The 27993-nt window shown below is 41.2% G+C and overlaps 3 protein-coding genes across 3 annotated transcripts; 1 reads left to right on the forward strand and 2 right to left on the reverse strand.

Moving 5' to 3' along the window:
• The first annotated feature begins 1109 nt into the window (after window positions 1–1109).
• Window positions 1110–3012, forward strand: wfikkn1 (WAP, follistatin/kazal, immunoglobulin, kunitz and netrin domain containing 1). The gene is made up of 2 exons (XM_072383766.1): window positions 1110–1376; window positions 1513–3012. Exons 1-2 carry the CDS (start codon window positions 1110–1112, stop codon window positions 3010–3012), a joined length of 1767 nt encoding a protein of 588 aa, XP_072239867.1.
• A 593-nt stretch (window positions 3013–3605) lies between these two features.
• mettl26 (methyltransferase like 26) lies at window positions 3606–6973 on the reverse strand. Its single transcript, XM_072384369.1, has 6 exons — window positions 6639–6973; window positions 6178–6340; window positions 4452–4511; window positions 4285–4352; window positions 4005–4083; window positions 3606–3892 (listed from the first exon to the last, which is right to left on the reverse strand). The coding sequence occupies exons 1-6, from the start codon at window positions 6830–6832 to the stop codon at window positions 3836–3838; spliced, it is 621 nt and encodes a 206-aa protein (XP_072240470.1). The 5' UTR covers window positions 6833–6973; the 3' UTR covers window positions 3606–3835.
• Window positions 6974–7093: 120 nt separating this feature from the next.
• LOC140305483 (girdin-like) lies at window positions 7094–27981 on the reverse strand. The gene is given in 29 exon segments (XM_072384375.1): window positions 7094–8775; window positions 9052–9117; window positions 9266–9508; window positions 10029–10109; window positions 10865–11064; window positions 11391–11483; window positions 12662–12807; window positions 12999–13185; window positions 13308–13451; window positions 13596–13873; window positions 13993–14154; window positions 15334–15507; window positions 15588–15729; window positions 15823–15953; window positions 16621–16815; window positions 16937–17142; window positions 17232–17885; window positions 18782–18926; window positions 19443–19589; window positions 19797–19955; window positions 20438–20519; window positions 21688–21866; window positions 22102–22242; window positions 22371–22454; window positions 22566–22624; window positions 23129–23198; window positions 26001–26106; window positions 27443–27534; window positions 27624–27981. Coding segments are annotated over 29 exon segments (5520 nt in total). The 5' UTR covers window positions 27687–27981; the 3' UTR covers window positions 7094–7684.
• Between the last annotated feature and the right edge of the window lie 12 nt (window positions 27982–27993).

Consider the following 27993-nt stretch of genomic DNA (forward strand, 5'->3'; position numbering starts at 1 on the left):
TGCTGAATTGATTAGTTGCTCTCTCGGTATTGGCCAGTTTTGGGTAACGGGGATCACTACTGCAGCGCATGAATGCCTCGCGGTCAGAAGTCACCGAAAGGTTGCAGGGTCACTGCCGATGAAAGGATGAGGGGAGCTGCTTCTCATCGCCACCGAGCCTGGTCAGCACAAAGATGAGTCACACTCTGTTGAAAATGTGACGCTTTACGTCTTCCCACCTGATCGTGGCATCTCTGAGCTCCTCGTGAATGAGGGTCGGTGGTAAATTGACCCATGTCTAGACAAGAAGGGCGCAAACAACAAGTTTTGCGGGACATGATGAGACACGCCCCGTGTTTGGTTTTCATGGTTTCTCACTTGCGCCTCAGGCAACTTTTTACATTTCAATTCTAACGATTTGTGCAAGAAGACAAGTATGTGCAAATACATCCATTGCATAAAAACGTACATATTACGATGAAAATAATAATGAACAATTCTCGCGAGTAAACAGCTCAGTATCTAATCTATGACTGGCACCACTGTAAATGATGTCTAGACACATTTATCATTGGATTTCTCACCGGAATGTGCAGCTCCGTGCGCAACCAAGACAGCTTGCAACCAAGACTCAACGTTTTCTTTGATGTTTTTACAATGTTTGTCCAGTTGCGAAGCGCATGGTGTTGCTTCATAAAAGTTTCAGACACTGGACGACCATGGGGGCGGTCAGAGGGGCTGCCCTTTCCACCTCCATTCACACTCTGAATGGCTGTTGTGCGTCTTTCTCTCTCATTGTGCGCTTTCGCTCGCCTATTCGCTCTTCCTGGAGGTTGACTTTGCTCATTGTTACAAAATTTCTAATTATCAACGGGAATATTTTCACTGTCAATTAGCGTGTCTTATGTGATCACCGAAATATACGCTGTTAATTTAATGTCCAGCGCACGCTGATTTCTTGGAATCGTTGGGAATACTCTTTTTTTTCTCTGCACACTGCAAACTGACTTTTAAGTTTACGTACAAAACGGACTAGCAAATTCGAAAGTCGACCATATCCGTCTTTCTTTTCTGAAGGCTCAAAGGAGGGATGGAATTACTCGGTGGGCACCTTATACAAAAGAGCAACAATGTGTAAAATCCCTCTACAACTCTTGGAAGAGACACGTTTAAAGGATAAAAGCTGCCACAACTCGCCACGCGCAAACAAACTACAACTAGGATGGAAACGTGCGTGTTTGCTGCTGCTCTTGATGTGCGATTTTCTCGAATTGTCTTTGTGTGCAAATGTGGAAGGAACCAACGTTGAACACGAAGGATTTTGTCCAAATAAGTTGAACTCCAATCTTTGGGTTGATGCGCAGAGCACCTGCGAGAGAGAATGCAACGTCGATGAGGTGAGATCATTTATGTCCAAATCAGTGTGAGAAATTAATTTAGAATCAATCAAACTTGTATATTTTGTCTTTATTTTGTGGTTTGTTGATTTTAATTTGTGCATTACATCTGCTGATTTAAATGTCGTGTGTTCAGGACTGTGCTGACTTTGAGAAATGCTGCACAAATGTGTGTGGCCTCAACAGTTGTGTGGCTGCTCGTTTCTCTGATGGCACCCCTGCTCAGCCAGATGGAGATACTGCCCCCACCTCCACAGCTACCTGCGAAGGCTTCATCTGTAGCCAACAGGGAGCAACCTGTGACATCTGGGATGGACAACCCATCTGCAAGTGCCAAGACCGCTGTGAGAAAGAGCCCAACTTCACCTGTGCATCAGATGGCCTCACCTATTTCAACCGCTGCTACATGGACGCAGAAGCCTGCATCCGGGGGGTGACTTTAACTGTCGTCCCCTGCCGCTTCTACCTTGCTGGGCCCCACACCAGCCCACTGCCTCAAGACACCACAGTTAACCCCACTCCAACAGCATCCCAGGGCGATCCCATGCCCCCCACGCTGTACTCCAACCCCCATCACCAGTCCATATATGTGGGAGGCACAGTAAGCTTCCACTGTGATGTCATTGGAGTTCCCAGACCCGATATAACATGGGAGAAGCAGGGTGACCGGCGTGAACGACTAGTCATGAGGCCTGACCAGATGTACGGCAACGTGGTTATCACCAACATTGGCCAGCTAGTCATTTACAACGCCCAGGTGTGGGATACGGGCATCTATACCTGTATTGCACGGAATCCTGCAGGAGTTCTTCGTGCAGACTACCCGCTGTCTGTCATCCGCCGGGCTGACGATGATTTCTCAGAGGATCCTGAGATGCCCATGGGGCGGCCTTTTTCACCGGCAGACTGCCTGGCTGAAGTGGACCTGAGAGTGTGCAGCGGAGAACGTCACGTTGACTGGTATTATGACAGCAAGCTGGGTTCATGCATGAGCTTCAGCAATGGTGGATGCGATGACAGTCGGAACCGATTTGAGACTTATGAGGAGTGTAAAGCATCTTGCCAGAGAGAGGGGATGGGGATCTGCTCCCTGCCCGCAGTTCAAGGTCCCTGCAAAGTTTGGGAAGCACGTTGGAACTGGAATTTCTTAATGAAACAATGCCAGGCTTTTGCTTACGGTGGCTGCCATGGAAACGCCAACAACTTCCGCACCAAAAAGGAGTGTGAGGCAAACTGCCCAGAACCTAAACGGAAACCTTGCAGGACCTGTCGGATGAGGGGGAAAATGATGCCCAGCTTGTGCCGCAGTGATTTTGCCATTGTGGGTCGGTTAACAGAGCTGGTCGAGGATCTGGACTCTGGATTAGCTCGCCTTAGCTTGGAAGAAGTCCTAAGGGATGAAAAGATGGGCCTGACTTTCTTCAACACCAAACACCTAGAGGTTACTATTACCAAGATAGACTGGAGTTGTCCCTGCCCCAACATCACTGTGGAGGAAAACCCATTGCTAGTGATGGGTACGGTGCAGGATGGTATGGCCGTCATTCAACCTGACAGCTACGTCAAAACCATCACTGAACGCAGACTTAAAAAGCTGCGCGATGCTCTGGATAAGAAGACATGTGAGGGATCATAAAAGTTTTAAACTTTTTGACCCATAAGGGGCAGTGGTCACATTTACCTCCAACATGAAAAACAAGTGTCTAAATGACCTCAAAAAAGCTAATATTTAATATTTGTTCACAAAACATGACTGAATACTGCATTTTAATGAAGTTATGAGAGATCATTAGAATGTTTTCAGTCCAAATCAGGTTGTACTACATTCCAAATGTCTTGTGAGCCCATCTGAACCAGTGGTGACATGAGATTTTTACACAACTCTATATTATCTATATCTTTTGACATGTGTTGTGTTTGTACTGTGAAAAATAAGATGGCAGCTAGAACAGCAGCTGAGGAGTTTCATATAATAACAAAAGCAAATTATTATACTCCTTGCAGTACGTCGTTTATATATATATTTTTTAATTATTATTTTTGGGCTCCTTACGTTAGTTGTTACATTATTATAGTAGGTGTTTTCACACAAATATTCTTGTATGTACTGTATACTCTTTCTTATATTTCTCTGCAAAGCACTTCTGCTAAGTTACTATAATGAAAATACTGAAAATAGAAAAATAATAGCTGGTAGTCTTATGGCAAATAAAGAACACAGGCAACATATACTGTATGTGAAGCTTTAACTCAACTGTGCAATACAGAGGAAAGTGGTGTATCATAGATTAGAGAATAACAGTTCCGATCCAAATAATTAATCCAATGTAGGGCAGATAGCATTCAGTTGCCATTCTTAAAAATTTGGCCATACGTCTGAGGTTCAAGTGTAAGTTAAGGTGCTGTAATCATCCTGCTCCAAAACTGGCGTGCATCCAGAGAAGGAACATCAGGATATCTCACACCAGACTCTCCTTCCTGAACAGAAGACATTTGTTGTTTGCTGGCATGTCCACCTAGGAAAGAAAATATCACATATCAGGAGTCCAATATACACCCACAACTATGTTAGTGAGGTTTGTTTTCATATAAAATATGTGTTGATGCTTCAATAAGGTAAGTACTTACTATTTTCTCCAGGAATAAACCACTTTTTTGTGCCATAGAACTCAGGAGCGATATGTCCCTGAGTCCCCATTCTGGGTTCCTGCAGAGTAAAGCAATAACTTAAAATCCTAATTAATACTCAACTAACACATTTAAACTACACTGTGTATCTAACACTGTGTTATTAAACAAATACCACTTTTTTTCCCCCACAATCAGTTCCTTTAAAATATTTCAAGCTTCCTGATTACAGAATTCCCTTCCTTAAGGCTTTAAGAATAATGAAACATAAAGCACTTACCTCTGCCGTAAACTGTAGTCGAAGTCAACATTGCTTTCAGGGGTGATCTGACCATTCACTGCATATGGCTGAGAGGAACAACACAATATGGCATGTAGCTTTTATGGTTCTGGCGAGATTCTCATGTTTATGGTATGATTTTTTTATTTTCTTTTTAATTCACTTACCCCATATGTTATTAGAAGACCTTGTGGCTTCAAAAGTGTCCCGGCCCCTTTGAATAAACCCTAGAAGAAATCAGTAATGACTTCAGGCACACATTCCATCACAGGCAGGAGGGGTTGAATAGCAAAAAGGGTAACCACTGAAGTCTTTTTTGTTCCTAGTCTCTTTTATAGATTAAAGAAAAAAGAGTTCTGCATCTAAAGGGCAGCAGTGTAAATACACTCGAGGGGGATAAACTGCATCGCTTCCACTTTATGTGACTGCACCCACGTCAGTCTGTCTGAGTGAAACCAAAACCAAGTCAAGTTTGATAGACAGGATAGGATAAAAAAGACAAAAATTTTCTTTTCATCCTAAGTAATAACACAAACTGAGATCAAAACACACTATGGTTGTGCTGCTATAGCTTAACTTGGTCTGACCACCAGGTACTGTGACTTATGATAGCTACTGATTCATAAACACAAAGAGTGCTCTGTAGCTGACATTTGTCCCTCTCTGAATCTTTTACATAAAGGCTATGAGGTGTCAGGAGTCACAAAGAAGAAGTAGCACTTCTACCAATAACTTTTCAGTAGAGTGCTATACCCCAAATGTATGGTCCTAGTGGTCCTTCTTCAATAAAACTCAAGAGATCCTTTCAAGTTTGAAAAAGACAAAAATACAGCATGTTGGAAATTCAAAATTAAAACCATTCACCCTTATTGTAGGGCAGAAATGTTATCTAACATGCAGTTTGTTACCCCCATATACGTTAAAAAATAACAAAGGCCTCCAAATCAAATTTTGATGGTTATTGGGAGACATGAAAAAAGACAAAAGAAAACTTTATCTCTGCTTGAGAGCATATATTTGGCTGTCTGAAGTCACTACGAACTCCAAAACACAAAGCAGAATTATCCAGCCTCCTCATCTTTATCTACACCCAACTTAGAGTTAAATTAAGCTGCTTTCTTTGTGCCTCAGAAGTGGCTTTGCTACTATCAGCAAATTCTCATTAGCAGTTATATAGCTCACTTAAGGAGCACATACAAGCACTAACAATACCTTAGTCTAAACTTTTATATCCCAACAAAAAAAAATCTGACTTCTAATTGGTGGGCCATAATTAAATTTCAGTAAAAAGTAGCCCATATTAGCAATAGTTCTTAACATTAGCCTCTAAAAAGTCAAACAAAAAAACGAAGAATCGACTGACAGCGAAGCTCTGAGTTCATGGAGCCGAACTGTGACAGAGGAATACTGCTTGATTTCTGCATTTTGGAGTGTAAACCTGATGGCTGTGTTCTGTGATGCAGCTTTTTAACAGCCCGTTCAACAAATGACTAATGATGAGACTGAGCCTAAAAGAAGGAGAAATATTAGCTGTCTGTAGGCCAAACTGCTGACAAGGACGTTTGAACTCTCGGGTAAGGTACTGTATGCTTTCTTATATTGTAGTAATGTACTTCAACTGTAGATGCCGAGGGGTGAGTGGGTCACCCAACGGCCTGAAATAGTAGAATAGAATAGAATAAACATGGATGAAACATGGATGAAAAGGGAACTGCTATGGTATTTTGACCGAAATGTATCTCATCATTTCATCAAGACATCAGAATTTTATGTCAATTTGGGAAATGAACAACAACAAATGAGTACAATATCTTTTAAACGTATCAGTCCGTAGATTTGGGGATAAATAACACCGCTCCTTGCACTGTAGGCATACGAAATCAGGAGCCCCACCTCTGTGCAAGCCATAGGAGAAATATGGATCATGTTGATGTTGAGTACCAGGTCGAGACTCTCTGGAGGGATCCCTCCCCAGTGTTGGTAAGGCAGAGAAGCATCCAGATGGATGGCAGGCTTCACATTGTCCAGCTGGTAGTGAGCTCTATAAGCTTCTACACTGAGAATGAAAACAAAAGGTGTTATTGTTAAAGCAGGCACCCTAAAACAAAACTCACCTGACCAGCATAGTGATGCCAAAAGTTGTTATAACACAAAGTATAACACATTAGTTAGTTACTTACTTACTGAATAAATGAATGAATGATGCTATTCCATAATTAGGAGGCCAATGTCTTGCAGGAAGTTTATTCCGGACACATAAACAATTACTGTAAATATCTGCGTACATCAGCTGCTCTAATGGGAAGATACAGTAGACAGCTAAAGGACAACTGACACATACAAGATGTGTTTACCTGGCAAGAGACTGGCGGTCATACTCAGACGGCTGCCAGGTTATATTCCGAAGAGCTTGTGCGAAGTGAATGACATGCTGGCCAGTACCGGAGGATATTTCCAGTGCCTGCAGAGGTCTGCCGGTGTTCAGAGTCTGCCGGAGAACCGACAGAATGGGCTCCTTGTTCCTCTCTGCTGCTGCGGCGTTCAGCATCGTACCAAGGCCCGGGTATAACCGTCGAGTTATACGGTAAAGTTTATGTAACCACTCCAGTTAGCTCGGGTAACTCTGAACCACACCGATCCACTCAATACCGCCCACAAATGTTTAGCTTTTTCACAGGAAAAAAAAGGAGTTTCCGCATTGCATCACGTGACTGATGTCTAATCCAATGAGAATACGGGACGGGCACAATTCCTCTGCGTTATGAAAAGATGACAGTAAAATTGTAATTTACACAGCTTCTTTTTCTTTTTAATTATATTACAGGAAACAGGAACGAGGGTCACTTTCCGTTTTACAAGACGAATACATTTTCTCACACATAAACATACACTGAAAGCAATGTTGCCTAATAATAAATTAAAGGGGATGAGTAAAAAGATATGACATGAATAGAAATAGCAAAACTGGGTAAAATGTTTTGGCAAACCCAAATATACATAACACAGGACTGTCAGCATATTAAAATAAAAGTGAATAGACATGTCTGACAAACACCAATTACTAAATTATGGAGAAAATAGGAGGAAAATAATTACATCGTTCAGTTACATTTGTACAAAATGAGAACATTGTTAGAAACATAAAAATGTGGTTCTGATTCTACTGTTTGTGCACATTAATGTGCAAAAAAAACAAAAACTCCAAAACTTTTAAATAAAATAAAAATCGAAAACCTCTAAACAATTTTTTAAATGAACACACCTTTTAAAATAGGTGTACACTCAGGTAATCAACAATGAACAGTTAAAACGCATTGATTACAGTAACATAAAATGTGTGCTTGTGTTGATGTAATGAATACTGGCTTTACAAACACCTGCTTTATTCGAATGACTGCTTTCATGCATTTATGAGCAGCTGGCCCTTTCCTTCCAGAACAGCTGCATGATCTGCATTTTTACCAAGCCCATTTTCTGAGCTGAGCAGTATTTGTGGTGTATTTTCAGCAGATTCCTGGCCCTCAATTGCCCTCAATCAACAGTTTTGCACCAGGGATGGATTCGGACAGAGGAAAGTCTCGCCACTGTCAAGCACATCCAGACTAGCTGTCGTGGTGACCACAGAATCACTGAAGATCGTGTTTGAGAAGACAGAGTTAAAAGTGAACGAGGAGCCAAGAAGTGACTCCTGCACAAGAGCTTTGGGGTGTTCTGCTTGAACAACAGCTGCTGGGTCTCTTGGAGGTTTGACAGGAGGAACGGGCTCATGCTCACTATTCTTAGTGGCTGGGTCTGGCTCTTGACTCTGACCTAATGTTTCCTCTTGAGAACAGTTATTTTCTGCAGTCTGCAGCGGCTCAGTTTTGACTGCTCCTCTGCAGTCGCTGCTGACACTTGACCGTCGACATGAGCCCTCTGCCGTAGAAATGACGCTGCTGGCATGGGGAAGACTTTGAGGGGACCTGGACCCTTTCAGTCGTCCCTCTTTCACCACTGGAGTGGAGAAGCAGTTGAGGCAGCCAGACATTGAGGATGACTTACCCTGAACGTAGAGCACTGTGATTGGTGAACATACAGAGGCTCGGGTAGTTTCAGTTTTGGTCATTCCACTGAGCCCTGAGTTATTTCTGCCAGTGCCACCTAAATCTGATGAGCGACGTGCCACCTTGCCTCTCGACCCCCTCCGGATGGTTTTTGTACCCCTTCTGAGCCAAAAGTCCTGGGTCAACACAGGGTCTTTCTGTTTTTGAACAGGTAGGGTACCTGAAGTTTCAGGAGTGGACACAGATGAGGCTTTCTCCCTGTGCTGCAGCAGCTTGGCATTACGTTGGGGGGTGGAGGTATCACTGGGTGGCTGGTAGGAGGAGGAGGAGCGGCGTGATGGGGGCTGCTGGATAGGACTACTGCCGTTTGACCATGGCTCATTTTCCAGACTCAGGTTGAACTCACAGCTGCTCTCACTTTGGGCTCGACTCTGGACTCCATTCAGCCCTAGTAACATTAATATATTAATATGATACATTGTGTATAGCAATAAAATAAATCCCATTTCATGAAAACATATGTAAGCTCTACACAATATTCTTAATGACCAACAGGGAGCGACAGACTCAAGTCTTCCCACCAGTTGTTGTCATCAGTGATCAGCAGAGATTTATATGAAACAAGGTCATGAATGCGATTTGATGGGTTTAGTCTAATTCCTGAGCTGGCCACACATCTGCATGCTGACCGAATCCTCTAAAGGAGTATCCAGAAGGTTTTTACCGTGATTCTGCAGCTCTTCGTTGTCCTCACATCCAGATGGCACAGTGCTGTCATTTGAATCTTTGTCTGTGTGGCATAAGATCAGAATCATTGAGAACAAATTTTAGCTTCTAACAACAAAAGTGTATGAGCGTGTTGCCATTGTTCTAATTTTCTAATTTTTTAACTACTGGCGATGAAATCAAACAAAACTTTGGTTCCTGGATGCCTCTACCTGTGACCCACAGCTCAGAAACATCTGGAACAGTGTCAGTGGTGGTGCTGTCTAGATGATCTGATGGCAGAGTGGTGGGATGGTGAAGGTTGAGGATGGACAAGATGGAGGTGGTAAGGGATGAGGTCAGCGGGTCCTCCCGGCACTCCTCCACACCAGCCTCTGACCCTTCTAGCAGCTCTGAGCTATCAGCCCACCGCTTCGCCTCAAATGGGGCCGAGGGGTAGGATAAGCTGCTCAAGGCTACATTTTTGGATGAAGTATTGGAAAAAGTGGGTGAAGGAAAGGGGTAGATAACTGGAATGGTCATGGAGATTATAAGGATTTGTTTTTCCTGTGGGCAGCACAGAACTATCATATTCTATAGATTACTCCTCTACAGCTGGATGCTGGCAGGACAAAGCTCATGCATCATCATCAGTGTCGGTCTGCAATGCAGCAATTCTTCGTTCCTCTCTGCTCTAATGAAATATCAGACTGCTTCTAATATAGTAAGAAAATAGAATGCTTAAATCCCTAATACTTGAAGAACTACTGTGTGCTGAAAGCGTGAAGTGTGGTGAAATGAGGTTGGCATTGACAGACACACATATCACCAGTTATATAGCTGACGAATATGAATCAGAAGTTAATGATATGATTGCATTAGGGCATGTTGTATAAAAAGCATAAAGCACAGGCAGTGCAGGAACTATTTCTTTAATAGCAAAATAAAAGGCAGCAGTTAAAATTAGAGCAGACACCGGACCACGGTCTTTCTTACACATGGAGCGACGGAAGAGGGCCTTGACTTTGTCTCTGTCCTTTAGCCTGTTCCTCAAACGGGGAAACTTTTTCAATGGGGCTTTTTAGCATTAAGTGTGACCACATGGGATGCAGACCGAGGTGATGGGAGGGAGGGGAAGGAGGTAACAAAGGAAGGCAGGAGTGAGGCAGGAGAGAGATAGGAGCATTAAAAGACAAGGGGAAAAAGGGATGATGGGAGGAGTGAATAAATAGATAAAGACAAGAGAAAGACACAGGGAAGACATACTGAGGATTGCTGAAGAACGTTCAAACACCTCATGCATCAGGAAGATTGACACTTTGGACGTAACACACAATGAGCTTGATTTCCAACACTTTGAAATAAGTTATCACTCGACACACACGCCACTGTCAGAATTATCAAACTCTCATTCTTTATGTATGTCGTTGAGTTAACAAGAAGACTTCAGATACGTTTCCTAAAGCAGTTATGCACATTTCAAGCAACATCTTTTTCTTTTGTTAATAAAACTGATGAAAAAGTTTCCGTCCATGACAGGCAATGTGATAATTATAAGAATAACTGAGAAAAACTACAAGCAAAGCTGTAAACAGTGCTGAAGGGGTTTACTATGAAATCCATTTATTTAAGTATTTGCATCTTCTTTGAAAGTGCAGCAGTGAAGCTGGTAGTTTTGTCAAATCTTGGGAAGATGACTGCCTTTTTAACTGGAGCCCCAGATGATGCTTCAGATTCATCGACAGCTCTCTGGACTTCATATGAACACACTCCAGAATGATCTGTTTGCCCTGCCTCTGATGATCTGGTGAGTTTGAGAAGGTCATACTCACTGCTGTTACGTTGGTGTGAGGCAGCATCACCTGCTGAGGTGAAGGCTGAGCCTCCAGAGCCATCTGAGCTGATGAAGGAGCTATTGTCCTGAGAGGAGAGGTGGGGCTCAGCAATGCCTGAGTGTGTGGCCTCAGGCCCGTGCTCACGGCTGCTGGACTTCATCAGCTTCCTCAGCTTTAGAGTTATCCAGCTACCACGTCTGTGAGCGAACAGAGTAGAAATGATGAACCATGCAGATATAACACATGTGAGGAGGTGGGCTGGTCAAGTATTGGGGAATGGGAGTAAGGGATCAAACTATATCAAAATATTTAAGACTGAGATTAAACAATTGACCTTGACAGGTAGCAAAAATACCATTCAGTTTGCAATCTGCAACTTTATGGCTCTGTTTTACTCTTTTAATCTGGGTTCAAACTGAGAAGGAATTATCCTATCCAGTAAATACATAAGCTGTGTTTCAACATAGTTCATTTAAATGTGGAAATCTCTGCAAGTGAAGTGGCATCATTACAGGCTACTTACTTGCGAGGTGGTGAAGGTTCATAAAACTTATACTGGTCCATTATCTTTTCCTCCAGCTTCTCCTTCTGCCTCCTTAAATCATTAAGCTTGTCACTGCTCAGAGAGACAGAGAAAATATAGGAACATCCTCTTTAACATTTTGATCCTGCCGTGGAGCACTGTGGTATTTTTGGTGTCTTCATTGGTGTACATCTTTAACATTGTGATTTGCAAGTCTCAAACATTGAGCTTGAATGTGTTAGCTCATTAAACCTTGAATGGTGTTTGGGCCAGTTTTAAACATTTTCATTGTTTAGTAAAAGAAAAATGCTTAAATTATTTATTGAAGCTGTCACTATGGGGTGTGTGGACTGAGCATTGTACATGCCTTACACATTTTTATTACATTTGTGGTATTTGGGAAGTGGAGGTGAAAACATGGTGAATATTAAAGGAAAAGATCTGCTTCACTCTGCCTTCTCGTACCCCAGCCAGCTACTTATCAATGTTTCATAGATTGAACACAATGCTCTTCACCATTTTACAGGCATTATAGTCAAATAACCAAAGCTTTGTCCCTACAAATATTAGGTCCAGAGTTTTTGCTGTTTCATACTTGTAAGGGTCAACAGATTCTCTGTGTGAGACGTGTTCTTCCTGGTGGAAATACTCCAGATTGAGCGTGAGTCTACAAGGGGTGGGACTTTATAAACATGTAACTCTTTTGCAAAATGACAAAAAACTGGAGAGCAACATAGAAGAAGAGAGTATGAGGCGGCAAATGTTACTAGCTTGCACAACTGCTCTGCCTAAATTCTCTGGATAATTACTTGCTCTTTTCACATATGTGCTCATTTGGACATTATGTGGACACATTACTAGGCAGCTAGACTGAATAAACTCCACACAAATTCTGGTCTGACTGTTTTACATATTTGCATTGTCAGATTCACCTCCTCCAGGTGATGTTTAGAAATTTTCAGGGCTGCAGCACACTTGTGAGAAAACCACCAGTCAGTGACGTAACGTTGACATTTTCGAGCACTGAGAACTTGTTTTCTCCCACATAATCTTGCACACATTACCCCTCTGTAAAGTACAGGAACTGGCACAATGTAATCTCAAAACAATCTAAATATTCTATATTTTTAACACACTACCCCAAGTGCATGAAATTATTTTATAAAAGAGAGAAGGTCAACAGAATACTGTAATATGCTATAAATCAACAAGTAAGAAGATCTTCAACTCAACATTTTCTTTACACAGTTTTAGCCTTTTGTGCCGCTTACATATACTGTCGCTCCTCAACATGAAACAGATCCTTGCTTTCCATATTCTGCTCCAACAAGGTTCGGTTCTGAAGCATCAAGGTCTCAATCTGGCTGAGCAGGTGACGATTCTCTTCTTCAAGGTTTCCTTTCAACTGGCTCAGTAACTAAGAATGAACATGGACAAGTATATGCTTATGTGTAAACATCCCTTAAAAACAATCACTGGCAATCAATTATGCAAATTGAGTTTACTGACTCTATTTAGTGTGTGTAAAAAGAATTCCAGTTTGTCAGAGTAACATGATACTATTTAAGAACCAATACTATTCCATCTAATCATTCCATATTTCCATACCTCACACTGGTTGGTGAGTTTTGTGGAGGTGATGTCCAGCTGCTGGAACTCCTTTTTGAGCTTGGAAAAGTCTGCCTCCAGCCAGGTGTTCTCCAGTTTTGCTTCATTCAGCTGGCTCTTGAGCTCTTTGTGATCTGCTGTCAGTGCCTCGTTGTCACTAAGAAGCTGACGGTATAGCTGGTTGAGCCTTAAAAAAGATGGACAGAGATATTAATGCTTGTGTTTAAGGCTGCAACGATGCACGGTCTAGTTATATATTCAAGGGATTGTGCTATATTCAAGGGATTGTGCATTCTTGTGCTCGTTCACCAGTCTTTCTCATCTCGGAGCCTGCAACATTCAGCTGCTGCTGTCCGGTGCTGTTCTTTCTCCAGAGCCATCTTCATCTGCTCCTCTTTTAGGGCTTTCTCTAGGTCCTCTAGCTTGGTCCGCTGCTGCAACTGGTTGTTATACCTAAATATATCACATATAGAGACATGCACACACATAAGGAAACTTGATAACAGAGGCTGCATCAAGGCTTTCAGTTAAAATGTCTGAGACAAGACTCACATGTATGTCGTTGTATTTATAAAACCTGTATCCCCTCTCACCCACCTGTCTTGAAGTGTGCGATGCTCCAGTTCCAGCGTGCGGTGGGCGTTTTTCACACAGGCATGTTTGCCCATCAGGGCCTCATATTCCATGGCTTGCCTCTCGTGCAGAACTGCCAGCCGCTCGTGATCTCGTGATAGCTGCTCATGAGCACCACGCACCTCTTCACGCTCACGTATGGCACTGTCACGCTCACTTTCTATCCCAGACTGCTGCTGCTGCAGCTGAGCATTCTGGGCCATGAGGGAGGCACTCTGTGAATTCAGCGTAGACTTTTCCACCTGTAGAGGGACACGAAGGAGGCTTGTGTTTGCTGTTGACCAGAATCGAGGGTTGCAGCGGAGTGTTATAGGAGCTGTTATGTACAGTGTATTATAGAGAATTGAGATTGTAATGGAACCTGCAGGTTAGCGTTGTATGTCTGCAGAGCTGTGTTGTTCTCCTGCAGCGAGGCAGCCTGCCTTTGCAGAGCGAGAATTTGAGCCTGCTGGCTGTCAGACTGACTTTCTAGCTGTTTTAGTTGGACCTGCACAGCCTGCTGTTCTGCCTCCAGTGTTGCATTCTGCAGAGAGAAGAAGATTATTACAACCAAAAAGTAAGAGGGCATCCACATCAGGAACAGTAACTGTAACGCCAAAAGATAGTTGTAAATACTGCTTAATTTCAAGTGGCTACCATCCAAGTCACAACTTTAAAAATAACGACAGTGGTGAACAAATTGTTGGGATCACGTTTGAGAGATTTTATGATAGATTAAAACACATGACAGCTAATCAAAATGCATCAGCGATCTCCTATCTGTGGTGGAGCTCCAAGACTGTTTCAACACTCTGGAGCAGCCTCCCCGTCTAAATAAGGTCAACTTTCTAAGAATCAGTTTAAATCTCAACAAAAACATTTCTCTGCTCACCAAATGCTTTACCAAATAAGTTGCTACTTATTGTTATAATTATGCTAATTATTACTTCTGTTTGGAATGATACAACGCATCTCTATTTGTTTTAACGACTTCATTGATTATATTATTGAATTACTTCTAATGTGCACTTTTTTCAGCTATGATTTGATTTGATCTTTTGATCTGTTTTTTTATTGTCCAGCTCTTTCATCAGCATTTGTTGTTCTTAAATGCATTAACAAGACAGACTTAACTTACTACATGGTTTTCTCATAACCATTCAAATTATTTACAGTAATAAATATAGATAAAATTTAGATCATGCTCTGCTCTTTTGTTAAGCTTCTTGATGGTGTAGGAAACACGTTTCCTCTGATATCACCCACTCTGGGCTGTTTAACACCACTCATTGAACGTTATATTAACATGATAATAGGCTATAGAAAAGATATATAAAACTTCTGTTAGATCACTTTGACAAAAGCTCTTTGGTGTTAATCGGGTGACTGTAGTTTGTTTACTGATGTTCTCCAATAATTTCCAGGATATTATGAAATTGAATTTGATACGTCCAAGAATAAAATTTGATTCTTCTTACTCCTCTTGCCTTTGCAGAGTTTTGTGAATCCTCAACATTTATGTTATTCTTTCTCTGAGCTGATATTTAAAATCAAACATTTAATATCTTTATTGTTAAAGTTTTTACTCTTTGTGGATGGCCCTTTAGAGTCAGCTTCAGGACGACTTGCATTCTGTTTAAATCGGTATCAGGAGAAATTCTGACGTTAAAGAGCAAATGATTATGCTTAGTACCACAGAGACCATGAAAAGCAAACCACTTGCATTTCTCTCAACTTCAATGTGGCGGTCTTTCAGTCTGAGCAGCTCCTTGGTAGCCTCCTGGCTTTCACGCAGCCATTCGGTCATGGCCTTGCCAGTCTCTGTGGGAGGGCTGGAGCTTGATGTTGTCCACTCCTCCTCATGTCTCTGTTGCAAGGCCTCATAGCTCAGCTTCACCTGTGTGATGGAGAGGAGTATTACGAATTGGATCACTAGAAACTGACTGCGCCACAGGCTAACTTCCTGACGTGACTTACAGTTTTCAGTTCTTGGCGCAGCTGTTGGTTCAGGGAGGAGGATTCCTGTAGACGAGCCTCTAAGGCAGCCAGCTTGTCATCTTTAATTTGCAAAGACTTTTTAAGAGATGACTCCAACTCTGATTCCAGCATCTTGAACCTGCTGTATAGATTACAAAAAGAGTTTGTCCTCATAGAACTAATATCTTTCACATGGAGAGTGGAAACACATTAGTTACAAGCAGCGTGTATGCACCTGTTGTCCGGTGTTTCTTCTTCAGCTTGCTGTACACACCCGTGGTTCAGGACTCTCATCTCCAGCTCATGGGCCAGCCTCTCCAGTTCATTGTTTCTCTGCTGGGTCTTCAGCTTCTCACTCACCAGCTCCTGAGGATTGACAATTTGCCACGATTACACACACAATGTTTCAGTCATCGTCAAAAACATGGCTTGAAGGTAGGCATTCTCAGCTGGTTGGTCCTAAACTTTCATCAAACTAAAATACCTTGGAATAACTGGATGGATAGCCATAATATTTCCCACACACATCCATGCCTCCCACGTGATGCACTGTAATCATTAACTGTAAAATCTTTGATTTATCCAATACTAACGACTCTATCAGCATCAGCTGAATTTGGAGCTTTGTGCTAATCATTATGATGAATGACATAAGAATTACTTAGCCTCAGAATGTTAGCATTGTCATTATAAAGATGTAACACAATGATATTAGCACTTAGCTGCCTGAGAACAGTCGAGCAAAGCTACTTTTAAAAATCAAAGTTAAATTATTCTGTTAATAGAATGAATAAAGTTTGAGGAAGTTTTAAGAAATATAACTTTGGATATATGCTTTGGGATAAACCTGTGCCCTTCATTACAAAAGGCTGAAAGATTAATCACCTCCTGTACTGTAATGAGGATGATACCTCATAAAAAGGGAATGAAGCACGATATATAGAAGTAATACAAAAATAGTTTATCATATGGTAACTTTTCTTTTTTTAGTCAAATGTAGACAAAAAAAATCACATATTTAGTCAATCCTCACCTCCCTGAGGGTTGTCAGGGTTCTCTGGTCAATAGCAGCTTGCTTCATCAGTTCTCTGTTGTCTCTCTCCAGGCCTTTGACCCTCTCAGCAGTTTCCCGTAACCCCTCCACCTCCTTCACCAGAAAACGCATCTCTCTTTCCAAGGTGGACATACTGACATTGCTGCTGTCTAAGTTGGCTTCCTGAATTTCAGCCTGGAACAGATGAGGATACAGTAGATCAGTCTAACCAAGTACAGAGTACAGAGGAAGTCTTTCAAAGATGATCCTGTCTTACATAAGCAACTTTTTTTACTGTGAAAACAAGGCTTTTTACCTGCTGCCGAAGCCGTCGATTTTCCTTCCCTAGTTGCCTCTTGTCTCTCTCCAGAGCAGTAGCTTCCTGCTCCAGGCTCTGCTTCTCTGTTTCTAATTGCTCCATGCGTCTTGCAGAGATCCGGAGTTCCTCTAAGGAGGCCTGCAGAGTCTGGTTTTCTGCCTCCAGCTCTAGAACTTCTGCTTCCAAACGATTAATTTTTCGATCTCAAGGGAATAAGGGTAAAAGAAGTTAACAATTTTTTTAATGCTGTTATGACTACATATTTAAGTTTGAATTAATCTTCAGAACCTACCTGAAGTCTCAAGTGAAATCTGTAGTTGCTGATTAACTGTATCCAGAGTCCTGCACTTGGCCTCCAGTCGCTGTGTGTGCTTGCTGGCATAGGAGGAATGTGCTGGAAGACCTGAGAGGATGCTCTCATGGCAAGGACTGCTTCTCTTTGAACGAGGGGAATGATCATGCAATCCAACAACACCGTGAAGCCTACTTTGATTTTTTTCAAAGACGTTCAGATCTGACATAATTTCTTTAATATGTTCTCCACTGCCTAGATCCTCAAGCTGTCCTTTCTCCTGCATATGAAGATCTGCATTTTCTGTGCGAAGGATCTCACTCTGGACTCCCTCCAGCCCTTCTGTGTGGAGTTGCTGATGGCAGTTTGAATCTCCATTCGAGGTCTGCTGTGTAAGTGCACTGAGGGGGGGTGCATCAGGGTGATTTTGAAGAATTGAGCTGGAGGTTTGCAACACTGAGGATTCCTCTGGTGACGAGGTAAAGTTGTGGGTGGTACACACCGGATGGTGGCTACGTTTGGTTTGTGTGCTGCTATTGTAAGCAAAAGCTCGGAGCTCCTCTATGATCCTCAGGAGACTTTGGTTCTCCTTCTCCAGCTTCAGCATCCGACTACACGTCCTCTCACTGACCTCCTCGCTTAGAGTTTGCTGCCCTTTAGACACACACGCATACAGAGAACATCAACTATTGTTGGAATAAAAGTGGAAACTCAAGATAAATACAAGGAAAGTGAAGTATTACAATTTCATATTGCTCTTATATTGTCTTTATGCTTCTTAGACCAGTTTGGCTTCTAAGTTAGGAAAATGTAACTCGATGCTCAATTAAAAGGTGCAAGAACCACAATCCCTTTTTCATTGAGCCTGAACCTTGGGGCTTAGACACCCTTAAAAAGAAAAATAAAGTAATTGATAAAACTACTAAATAAGGACTGTTAGGACTGTTTGTTATGTATTTCCCTTCATTTGAATGCAGCTTCACTGAAACAAGCTGGCTACCACCCAAAAAATATACCACTACCGTACATGCAAACTGGAGGCGAGGACATTAAGTCATCTTTAAGTCATTTGGTCTTTCAGGTAGATAAAATGTGGGCTACATCAATTAAGATGAGTCTAACATATTATTGAAATAAAACTATGTTTAAAATGATTTAAAAAAAACAATAGATCTCTGTTGGACAAATAATTTCCATTTACTAAGCATATTGATTGATCAAAATGGGGATGTTTGTCTGCCAAAATTAAATTAATTGACAAGCTCTCTGGACATATAGTAAGTAAAACAGAGTGAGGAAACCATAGTATAAAGTATTAGTGCAACAGCTGTAATCCTGGTTTAGAGTATGAACTACAGCGTAAAAAGTTCATAATTAATCTTTGTTAATCTTAAATTAATTTTAAATTTGGTTCTGCATAATCAAAAAATAAACCAACAGGCTGTAAATTAATTTTTGTGACTGCGTTAAGCATACACATCTACTTTAACCTCCCTCGTAACATCCATCACCACAGACTCCTATTCCTTCAGCTTAACACCAGCTCTTACCCTGGGAGTTTTCTGAGGTTTTGGAGAGCTGCTCCAGCTCCCAGCCCAGATGTTGGGATTCTTCCATGCTTCTCCTCTGTGCCAAACACAAAGCCAGGTTCTCCCCCTGCAACTCCTCAATGCGCCTCCTATCTACCTCCTTCTCCTGAAGTCAAAACACAAAGTAGCATAATGTGAGAAGAGAATCTGTCCACCTGCTGTGAGGACTAGCTTAGCATTAAGGCCCAAGCGTAATTCTACCCCTTAGCCTGATCACTTAGATAAACCCCTACATTTTGATAGTTAACGTACTCCTTTTCTTTTGGGGATTAAGTAGATGAGCCAGAACACCCTTGTTGAAGGACTATTTCACTGCTTCTTGATACTCTGCAAATAATTAGCACCTTACCTCTGGAAAATGGAATAGTAGGGCCAAGTGTTGGAATTGGGATTGGGTCTGAATCTAGAGGAGGACTTAGAGAGGGACATGATCCTGACCTACACAAAAATTAAAAAGCTATTCCTTTGACAGGCTCCAACTCTCCACCAGTTTTCCTGAAATCCATCCTGGATGTTTTTATGTAATCTTTCCAAATAAAAACAAACAGAAACAATCAACTTCTGTCTATGCTCTTGCCTTGGCAGAGGAGCAAGAATGCGTCTTTGTGTGCAGATGTCTGACCTGCTCCAAGTCGTGGACTCGGGCCTTCAGCAGCAGACTGTGCTTCTCCAGCTGATGGATCTTATCTGTGCGTGCTCTCCAGCCTTCCAGCTGATCCTCCAACACCTCTTTGGTCTCTTGGAGCACCCTGTTATCCTCCTTTAGCTCCTGGCATACAAAATAGATCGATACAGTTTATGTTATACACAAAGTTATTGAATTAAAATGTTCCCATACAACTTTCCTTTTTAACATCATAAGAGCAATAGCTGTATTTCAATTTCCAAGCATGCACAGCCAGACTCAAGTCTTAAAATAACAGTAAAATATATTAGAGATATAATATATTAGTATAAATATTTATACTCGTTTGACCTCCACTTTGGCCTTGTAGAACTCTATCTTGTGCAGCTGCTCTCTGTAGCGTCCGACTTCACTCTCCAGCTTGTCTGCCTTAATGGCTCTCTCTCTCAGGGCATCTAGCTCGTCACGGTACGTTCGGGCAGCACGTGCATCTACGAGCAGCTGGGAGTTCTGGCGAAGGGTGACACAAATAAACAATTTATGGTACAGCCTTAAAGCATAAATGCACTATTGCAGTCTTTACTGAGGGAAAGTCCTTCTATCAAAAGCGGGTTCACCAAACTTCTCCTCTCACACAGTATATCTTGTCAGTTTTTTATGTTTAAAACTGCATTAATAAATATATGTATGGACAAAATACAGCACTTATTCTAAAACAAGTTTGCAGTGTTTAAGTGCGCAGGCTTGATTTTATAATGTGCAATGATTTTGCTTTAGCATGATAACTTTTATCAAACATGTTTTCAGGTGCAGCAAGCTGCTATTAGCTAAAAACTCCAAAACATCTGTGGTTCCAACAGACTCCCATTTAAAAACATAATTTACAATTATGTAAGCTTTACTCCTTCTGATCATTGTCCAGGTGATCTCTAATTTCATTTGAATGGAATAAGAAATAAATCGCTGCAATTTCTTCTGCTCTGACTTCATACCTCCTGCTGGATCCTCTTCAGCTCTGCCTCCATGTTCTCAAGCTCATGTCTGCAGTCGAGCATCTGTTCACTTTTCTCTTCTCTGTGGTCATACGTGCAGTGCAAAGACACAATTAGAAGAATAAGTTAATCTGAAGGTAATTTCAAAAGGTAAGGAGGCTTTTTATTAATGCTGTCACAACACATACAAAACTGAAATAGAGCGTCAAACATAGATCTGATTGAACCTCATTCTATCTTTTATACCACATTCAAAGAGAAAATAGATTTGTGTTATTGTAAAGATAGTCTATTACACATTACATATCTTAAGCATTCTTATGCATAAAAAACAATGTTAGGCAAGACTAATAAAAAGTACAAAGTCTGATTTCTGCATGTGTATGTTCTGAGGCAACTGTACATAAACCTGAGCATCCTAATAACAAAGGATCATACAGCAGAAACAACTGAATGGAGAGCAAAGATGGAACAGAGAGCTTGATTGGATCAGGGTTAGTGCGCATGTGTGTATGGTATCTGCTGAAATGAAGAGCAAATGTGGGTCAGTGACAGTGCACAGCCATAGAACCTGCCAAGCAGGCAGCAATGTGGGCCAAACTCCTCGGGGTATCTTTTATGCTGTACTACCTCTCACGCTGCCTCTCACCCACTCTCTATTGGTAGCTCCAGAGAAGAAAAGCCAACCCTTTATCAATAACCACCCTGAAGAAAAACTCAGCATTATTTAAAATTTTTACGCTGGCAGTAAAATACCTTCGCTACCAAATTCATGGAAAGAAAATAGAAAAATCTGGCTGATTAGTTTAAATCTGATATGCTGATGCTCCCTCTATCACAGTCTGGACAAACCCTGTAATCACATATAAAAGACTTTTAAGAATGTTACTTTTGTAAATGTTAACTTTTATAATATGTTTTAGGTGCATGATATTTTATGTCAGTATTGATGTAATTCACAGTAATTTGAACTACAACTCATCACACACAGAAGTGAACTTGAAATATATACGCTCATAGCTCTTGAGTGCTAAAAAATGACTTAACCCATTTACTCATTATATTATTATACAACATCCCCTGCCACTCCATGGGATTGCAGTATATGCATATCTTAGTACAATGTTTGTTTGTTTTTCTGTATTTTTGCTACGATTTTATGGCTGAAACATTTTTTTTAAAATGATTAAGTTCTGAAAACAGATATATAATAAACAAAAGTATCTTTTATTTCTCAATTTGTTGCTTACAGTTCTTGTCTAAGTCGTCTCATCTTCGCCTTGGAGTCAGCCAGTTCCACCGCCAGGTGTTGCTGGGTCCCTGTCTGCTGCTGTTGCATGCTGGGAGAATAGCTTGTGGACTGTGGGCTAGAGGGGCTACTGAGAAAGCTAACAACTCCTTCCTTTTCCTGGATTAGCTCTCTTATGATCTACACAGAGGGAGAGAGAAAAATGTACGGGTGAGAGAGGATATATCACCCATTCTCTGCTTTTTCTTTATTTCTCACTCTGAGAATTATGAATGTGTTCAAATAATCTGTGTGTTTTTGCCACACAAAAAATCCTACCTGCTCATACACACTTTTACCCACAATATAACACAACCTGGCGTGTGGTAAATATTTTGCGATAGAATTCACAGGAAATATGCAGTTGACACTGTACCTCCAGATGAGTATCTCTCTGGTCCAGCAGGTATTGGAGGTGTGTGGCCATGTTCCTTATAACTTCCACCTTCTCTTCTGAGTGCATGTCACTGGACTCCAGCCACTGCAGATCCAGCACATTGTCTTGGCTATGGGTCAGCTTTCAAACATGGAAAGAAAGCAGTGTGAGCTGTGTGGAATCAAAGATACACAACCATACACACATATATTTATTTTGCAACAAGACTGTGGCCTACAAAGCACATTATAATACCGAAAGTATGATACCTCTTGAATGTGTGCAGCTATTGCAGCTTTTGTGTCAAAATCAAGGATTTGAATCCTCTCAATATACTCCTCTTTTCTCTCACACTGCAATTATGACAAAAATGACAAGCACAGATTTGGCAAAGTGCTCTAAACAAACTGACAAATACATGAGGCAAGTGCTAATGCAATGACAGCAAATCAGTCAGTATTTACCTGGACTGCACATCCCAACAGTAATAGCAAAAGTTTCTTCATTTCTTCCAGACTTTGCTCTGCGAGAAGTAGAAAAAAGTGGATTTCTCTCAACTGAAGTAGAGAGACTGCTAGAGTTCAGCTGAACACAGTGGCTGGTGAATTTGGGTCACCATTTGCCAAAGCCTCGCCATCACAAGCAAGAGCGGTTATCAGACTGATAGTGTGCAATCGAATTAAAATGGTACTGGAAAGAGTTCAAACAGTCTGTCTGAGAGGAAATACGCATTTACAGTTTTTTTTTTAGGAGAAAATGCAACTGGACTGACATTGTTGACTTTTTAAAACAAGAATCACTTCATTTTAATTTTTTGCTACATGTTTCATGAATGGTTTCTCGCTCCAGTATCTAACAAATGACACCAAGTCTGTCTCACATGTGTCACAATATTCACTGGGAAATCAAGCAGTGTGGGCTGAGCATCAGCATACAGACTAAGCAGATTTTCAGCCAACTACTAACGTCACAGCTCTAAATAAAGGGAGAGATGGAGAATACCGTGACCTGTTTTAAAAAAGCATACCACAGTAAGGAGTCCTGCCAAGCAGCAGCACGTCTGGCAAAGGAATCATGATCAATTGTCTCAGATTGTCCTGCAGAAAAGAGAAACAGAAGAGGAGATGCGTAGTGAAAAACAACATAAGCATATTTTGGTTAAGGTGAAACAAGGGCGGAATAAAACACTTCTTGAAACCTTGCCAAAGTACTTGAATGGACGTGGACGTATGTATGAACAGCACATAGCACCTTACTAAACACGTGTATAGAAATGCAGCCAACAAATGGGTGAGAGTTGTGAATGGGTAGATGACGAAGCCAGTTTCCCTGGTGCAGTGCTGAAATCCTCCAAAACTGTTTTGTGCACCCTTGTTTCAGGCTATCTGTGACTTGGGTCCACGAATGTGTGCACAGCATGTGCAAGTTCTGGTGAGTACACACAGAGTAGTAATGGTTCTTAACAGCTCCTCATGGAAGAAAAGTCAGTAGAGATTTGGTTATTAACACTAGTTATATAGCGTTTGATACAGAACAGTCTAGGTTGCAGCTACAATCACAGGTGACAGCCACTGTGATCCTTTAAGAACAGTTATACTGACACTAAAATACCTTATTTTACTAAATGTCAATTTGAGAGGAATAAGCATCTGTTTTTTTGTTTAACTGTTGATCCATGGGAGATGTAGAGAGCAGAGATTCAGCATTGCATGCTTTTTAGCAATGCTCAGATGTGGGTTTACCAGTGAGATCCAAACTGGAATATCTTGTGAATTGCTTGCCAAAAATGTTGTGCAGACATCCATGGTCCCCAGAAAATTAAGCATACTGATTTCGCAACTTTTGTTCAAGCTTGAAAATGAAGTTCACATTTCGTTCACATTCAGCGGAACACCTGACATTTCTTGAAGGACTGCCATTGAATTTTGCTGGACCTCAGAGGATAAAACCAGATGACTTTGGTGGTCTACTGATTTTTATGAAGTGTATCTAATGAAACACAATGTCTGTTTCCTTGATAGTACAACTAATACCTACATAATAAATGACACACAATCCTATCATCTTCAGCTAAACTTTGTGTTCAGCAAGATAAGGGACATGCTAAATCAAAGCACTAATCATTGTAAGCATTGCAAAAGCAAAATATCAGCATGCTAGATTTCTCCATGTGAGCTTGTTCGCATAATTTAGCATAGTGTTAATTCAGACAGGTCACCCACTCAAGCTCAGCCCAACTGAGTACATCAGCTGGTTAGCCTGAATCGCCTGATTGATCAGCTTCTTCTATTCTGCACATTCAGTCGGTAAATCTCAACAGAGCGCTCAATTTAAACATCATTAGCCTGCATACCTACCTTTGTTTCCCCATTTGCAAGCTGTTTTACAAACAGCCTCTACTCTAGCTCATCTCTTTCAAACTGTGTTTGAGTTCGTCAATATCATGTCAGTCGTTGATTGTGCTTTTTCCTGCATTCTATTGGTTTTTTTCCCCCTGCCTCAGGAATTCCACAAATGAATGTGGCATTGCAGGGAGGTCCCAGAACAGAGCCAAACCACCAAGATAAAGTGCTGTAAATTGCTACTGTAATTGCAAATGGTTAGAATATCTTTTAGCCAAGAGCAGTCCTGAGTGGACAAGAATGCAGCTACAAATTACAGTTAATTTTTTTTTTTACCAATCGAACAGTCAAGTCTTTAAACTAACCTTCGATCATAACAATAACCAAAAATGGATGGCAGCACTTTTTTAGAGCTACCCTAGATATACAGTACTTTATGATGAATCCTTTTATATTGATACATGCATGAATAGCTGCAGTTTGTCTCAAAGATGAGCTTGACACAAATCATTAATGTTTACTTTCATATATTGTGAGTAATATTGAATAGGATCATAGCAAACCCTTGAGAGCAGACTGACAACTGCCTAGAAAGACTGACTTAAATATATGCACATGTGCGTATATCAGTCTATCTGAGGAAACTAAATAATTGGAAACCCATTATGCGATCATTATGCCAATCTACATTTTAGAGCATGTCTGTTTCCTCAGTGAAATGGCTTTTCCTCTGATCTTACAGGATCTGAAATCTCACCTCTGGTCATTATTATGTGTCATCACTCTGACACAGAAAGACAATCTAACATTTGAGCTTCCGTGGTGCCCAATCATGAGTCTCCTGACTTTTGTGTGTCACCGTAAAGCTCTGTCTGTCTGTTTGTGGCTCAAAATGCAGCTTTACTTTCAGCTGTGCTCTAACGTCCCTCTTGTGGGTGATTACACAGATGTTAACATGGCTGCTATTTAGGCCACACATCTTAAGAAGAACTGGTTGATCTGCTTGAACACAAGTTACATCAAAGTGTGTGTGCACAATACAAAACTGGAGCAGAATCCAAAATAAAATGTAATCTGATTTAGAGAGATTGAAAACTTTGAATATGTAGCTTTAATGTTTTGTATAACCTATGTACATATATATAATTATTAGGGGGGAATTGTTAAGAATTTCCATTGTCGTTATTGCTTATCGATTTGGTTCCTTATCGGTTCTCTTATCGATTATCATCCAGTTATATAGTACAAATATAGTACAATATATAACTCTATACATCTAACTCTGCCTCACTCTTAGAGTCCTCATCAACTAAATGTTAATATCAGATTGAAATTATTCATACAGTATGTCGCTAACATTATTACAACAGGGCTCTGAAGTTTTGAATGCAGGCAAGGGAGAGAACCTATAAACGTTAGCAGAAACCTATAAATGGAATCGTTAGGCAGGCGGATTAACGATTCCATGGAATCGAACTACTGGGAGCTGGTTCTCGATTCCCATCCCTAATAAATATATGTATAAGAAACTATGGAAGGGAATTTCCAAAAACTTACCAGATAAAATGTTTTGATTTGCTGAACAAGAAAGTTCAGATTATGGATCCTCTGACTTAGATCCCTGCAGACTTTGTTTGCACCCTGAGGTGTAGCTGAGGGATTTCTAAAAAATGGAAAACAAAAGAAGGTCATTATATCTAACATATCTGCTATTCACAAACTGAGAAATGCTTGTCATTTGAATGGGGAGAGAGGAAGCTGAGAGCTGGTAAAAGTCTTGGCTTGAGGATGGGCATGAAAACATGTCTGAGGACGCCATTCATTCCTAACTTTAGCCTGTGTGACATCATTCCTTTTAGCTTCCAAACTGGAGTGTTTTTTAGTTAAATGGGGGTGGCATTACACTTTCCACCCCAACGGAATCCCTGTTGCTCCAACTGTGAGCTGTTGGCTTGAGCCTGGAATCTGGTTTTCAACTGTCGAGGCTATATAACAAGATTTGCTGGCACAACAGACAGATAGATTTTATATATATTTTGACACACATATTGGGTCAAAGAGAGAGATTTAGAGAGTCTCTGAGCTGCCATGTGCATCACTGTCTCCCTCTCCATGGACTCTAGCTCCCTCCCATCTGTGTCCCACTGGCACTAAACACCAGACCCTAATCCCATAGGGTCTCCCAATCCAAGAGATTATCCCGCCTCCTCCCTTCAGCACAGCATTGTTTTGCATTTGGAGTTGGTCACTGTGACCAAGTGGGATAAGTGGGATGGACCCCATAGAGTTGGGGTGGCCAGACAGCATTATCCACATTCAGTGATGGGTCATCAGTTTTTTTTCTTCCTTTGCAATTCCTCACAATCTGTTGGCACTCTGTTGATAGTGTCTGAAAAGTAATTTTTGTCCACACATAAACACCAAACAAGTGAGCACCAACAATTAGTGATTGGATGGGGATAATGCCCTCAGAACATAAGGCAAGCAAATCATAATCTTTTAAGTAGCATCTTGACAGTGTCTATGATGTCCCTCATGTTTTGGCAGATCTTGTTTTTGTTCAAGCTGATGTCTCTCAGTGGAAGCTCTGCATCTGTGTACAACATTTATGTTAATTCTAACATTCTCAGAGAAACCCTAACCTGTAAGTAAGGAGGAAGTAACATTTAAAGTCTGCTGCTGATGACAAAGACCCCACTTTATTACTGCAGAGTGACAAAGCCTGTACTGTTAGTGCCTGATAACAGTGCAAGCAGAAGCTTAATACTATATCAGTTGCTGCTACACTATAGATAGTGCAATAAGATATACAAGAGATACAACTAAAAAAGACTTAATTTGGTCATGATGGCTGTCACCATTTATCATAACCTTATGGGAGATGTCAAATTAAAGCAACCTGCTTCAAAAATACATTCTCATCCAAATAGGCAACTAGACTTGAAGTGTGGAAAGTGAGCTATAGCATGCATAACACAAACTGGCATGAAGTGACTTACATTTGAGCCATTATTTCATTCAAAAAGACTCCATCCACCAGTTCTGAAAAATCCAAGCTCATGCCCCCATCATTTAGCACAAATGTCTTTACCTAAAAAAAAAACAAAGAACATAGAGGATTTGAGGTCATCGGTTTCTGTGAGGAAAGAGCCAAAAATACTTCCACATTAGGCTACTTACCCAAGTGACAAGGGGGCTAAGCATGAACTGATCCAGGCAGGGCAAGAAAACTCCACTTTCCATCTTACCGAGGTTGTACTCGATCTCAACAGAGAATCCAAGTTGTTTTGATTAAAAAAAATGACTGGTTGCTACGTTTTACAGAAGTGATCCAGTCTTGCATAAGTCCACCATTCAGGTCGTCCATTCCATCTCATTTATACAAGTTGAGAATTTCTTCCTGACACTGCAGACTGTCGGCGTTGTCACTGTCAAACTCGTGAGATGTGACAGTTAAAGCGTCGCTAAGTCAGTATTCAGACATATCCGCATTTTGTCCCGCTGCACCACACGCACACACACGCACAGACACTCATCCTCCCTGGTCCTT

This window comes from Leuresthes tenuis, unplaced genomic scaffold (genome assembly GCF_036924035.1).
Source record: "Leuresthes tenuis unplaced genomic scaffold, fLeuTen1.0.hap1 SCAF_4, whole genome shotgun sequence".
In the NCBI taxonomy this organism is placed as follows: Eukaryota; Metazoa; Chordata; class Actinopteri; order Atheriniformes; family Atherinopsidae; genus Leuresthes; species Leuresthes tenuis.

Coding starts and splice junctions, on each gene's coding strand:
- wfikkn1 (XM_072383766.1), top strand. CDS start 1,110: ATGTGTAAAATCCCTCTACAACTCTTGGAAGAGACACGTTTAAAGGAT. Junction 1,377..1,512: donor GAGAATGCAACGTCGATGAG/GTGAGATCATTT, acceptor TCGTGTGTTCAG/GACTGTGCTGACTTTGAGAA.
- mettl26 (XM_072384369.1), bottom strand. CDS start 6,832: ATGCTGAACGCCGCAGCAGCAGAGAGGAACAAGGAGCCCATTCTGTCG. Junction 4,512..6,177: donor CTCCTATGGCTTGCACAGAG/GTGGGGCTCCTG, acceptor GATTTCTTCTAG/GGTTTATTCAAAGGGGCCGG. Junction 4,353..4,451: donor GTCTTCTAATAACATATGGG/GTAAGTGAATTA, acceptor TGTTCCTCTCAG/CCATATGCAGTGAATGGTCA.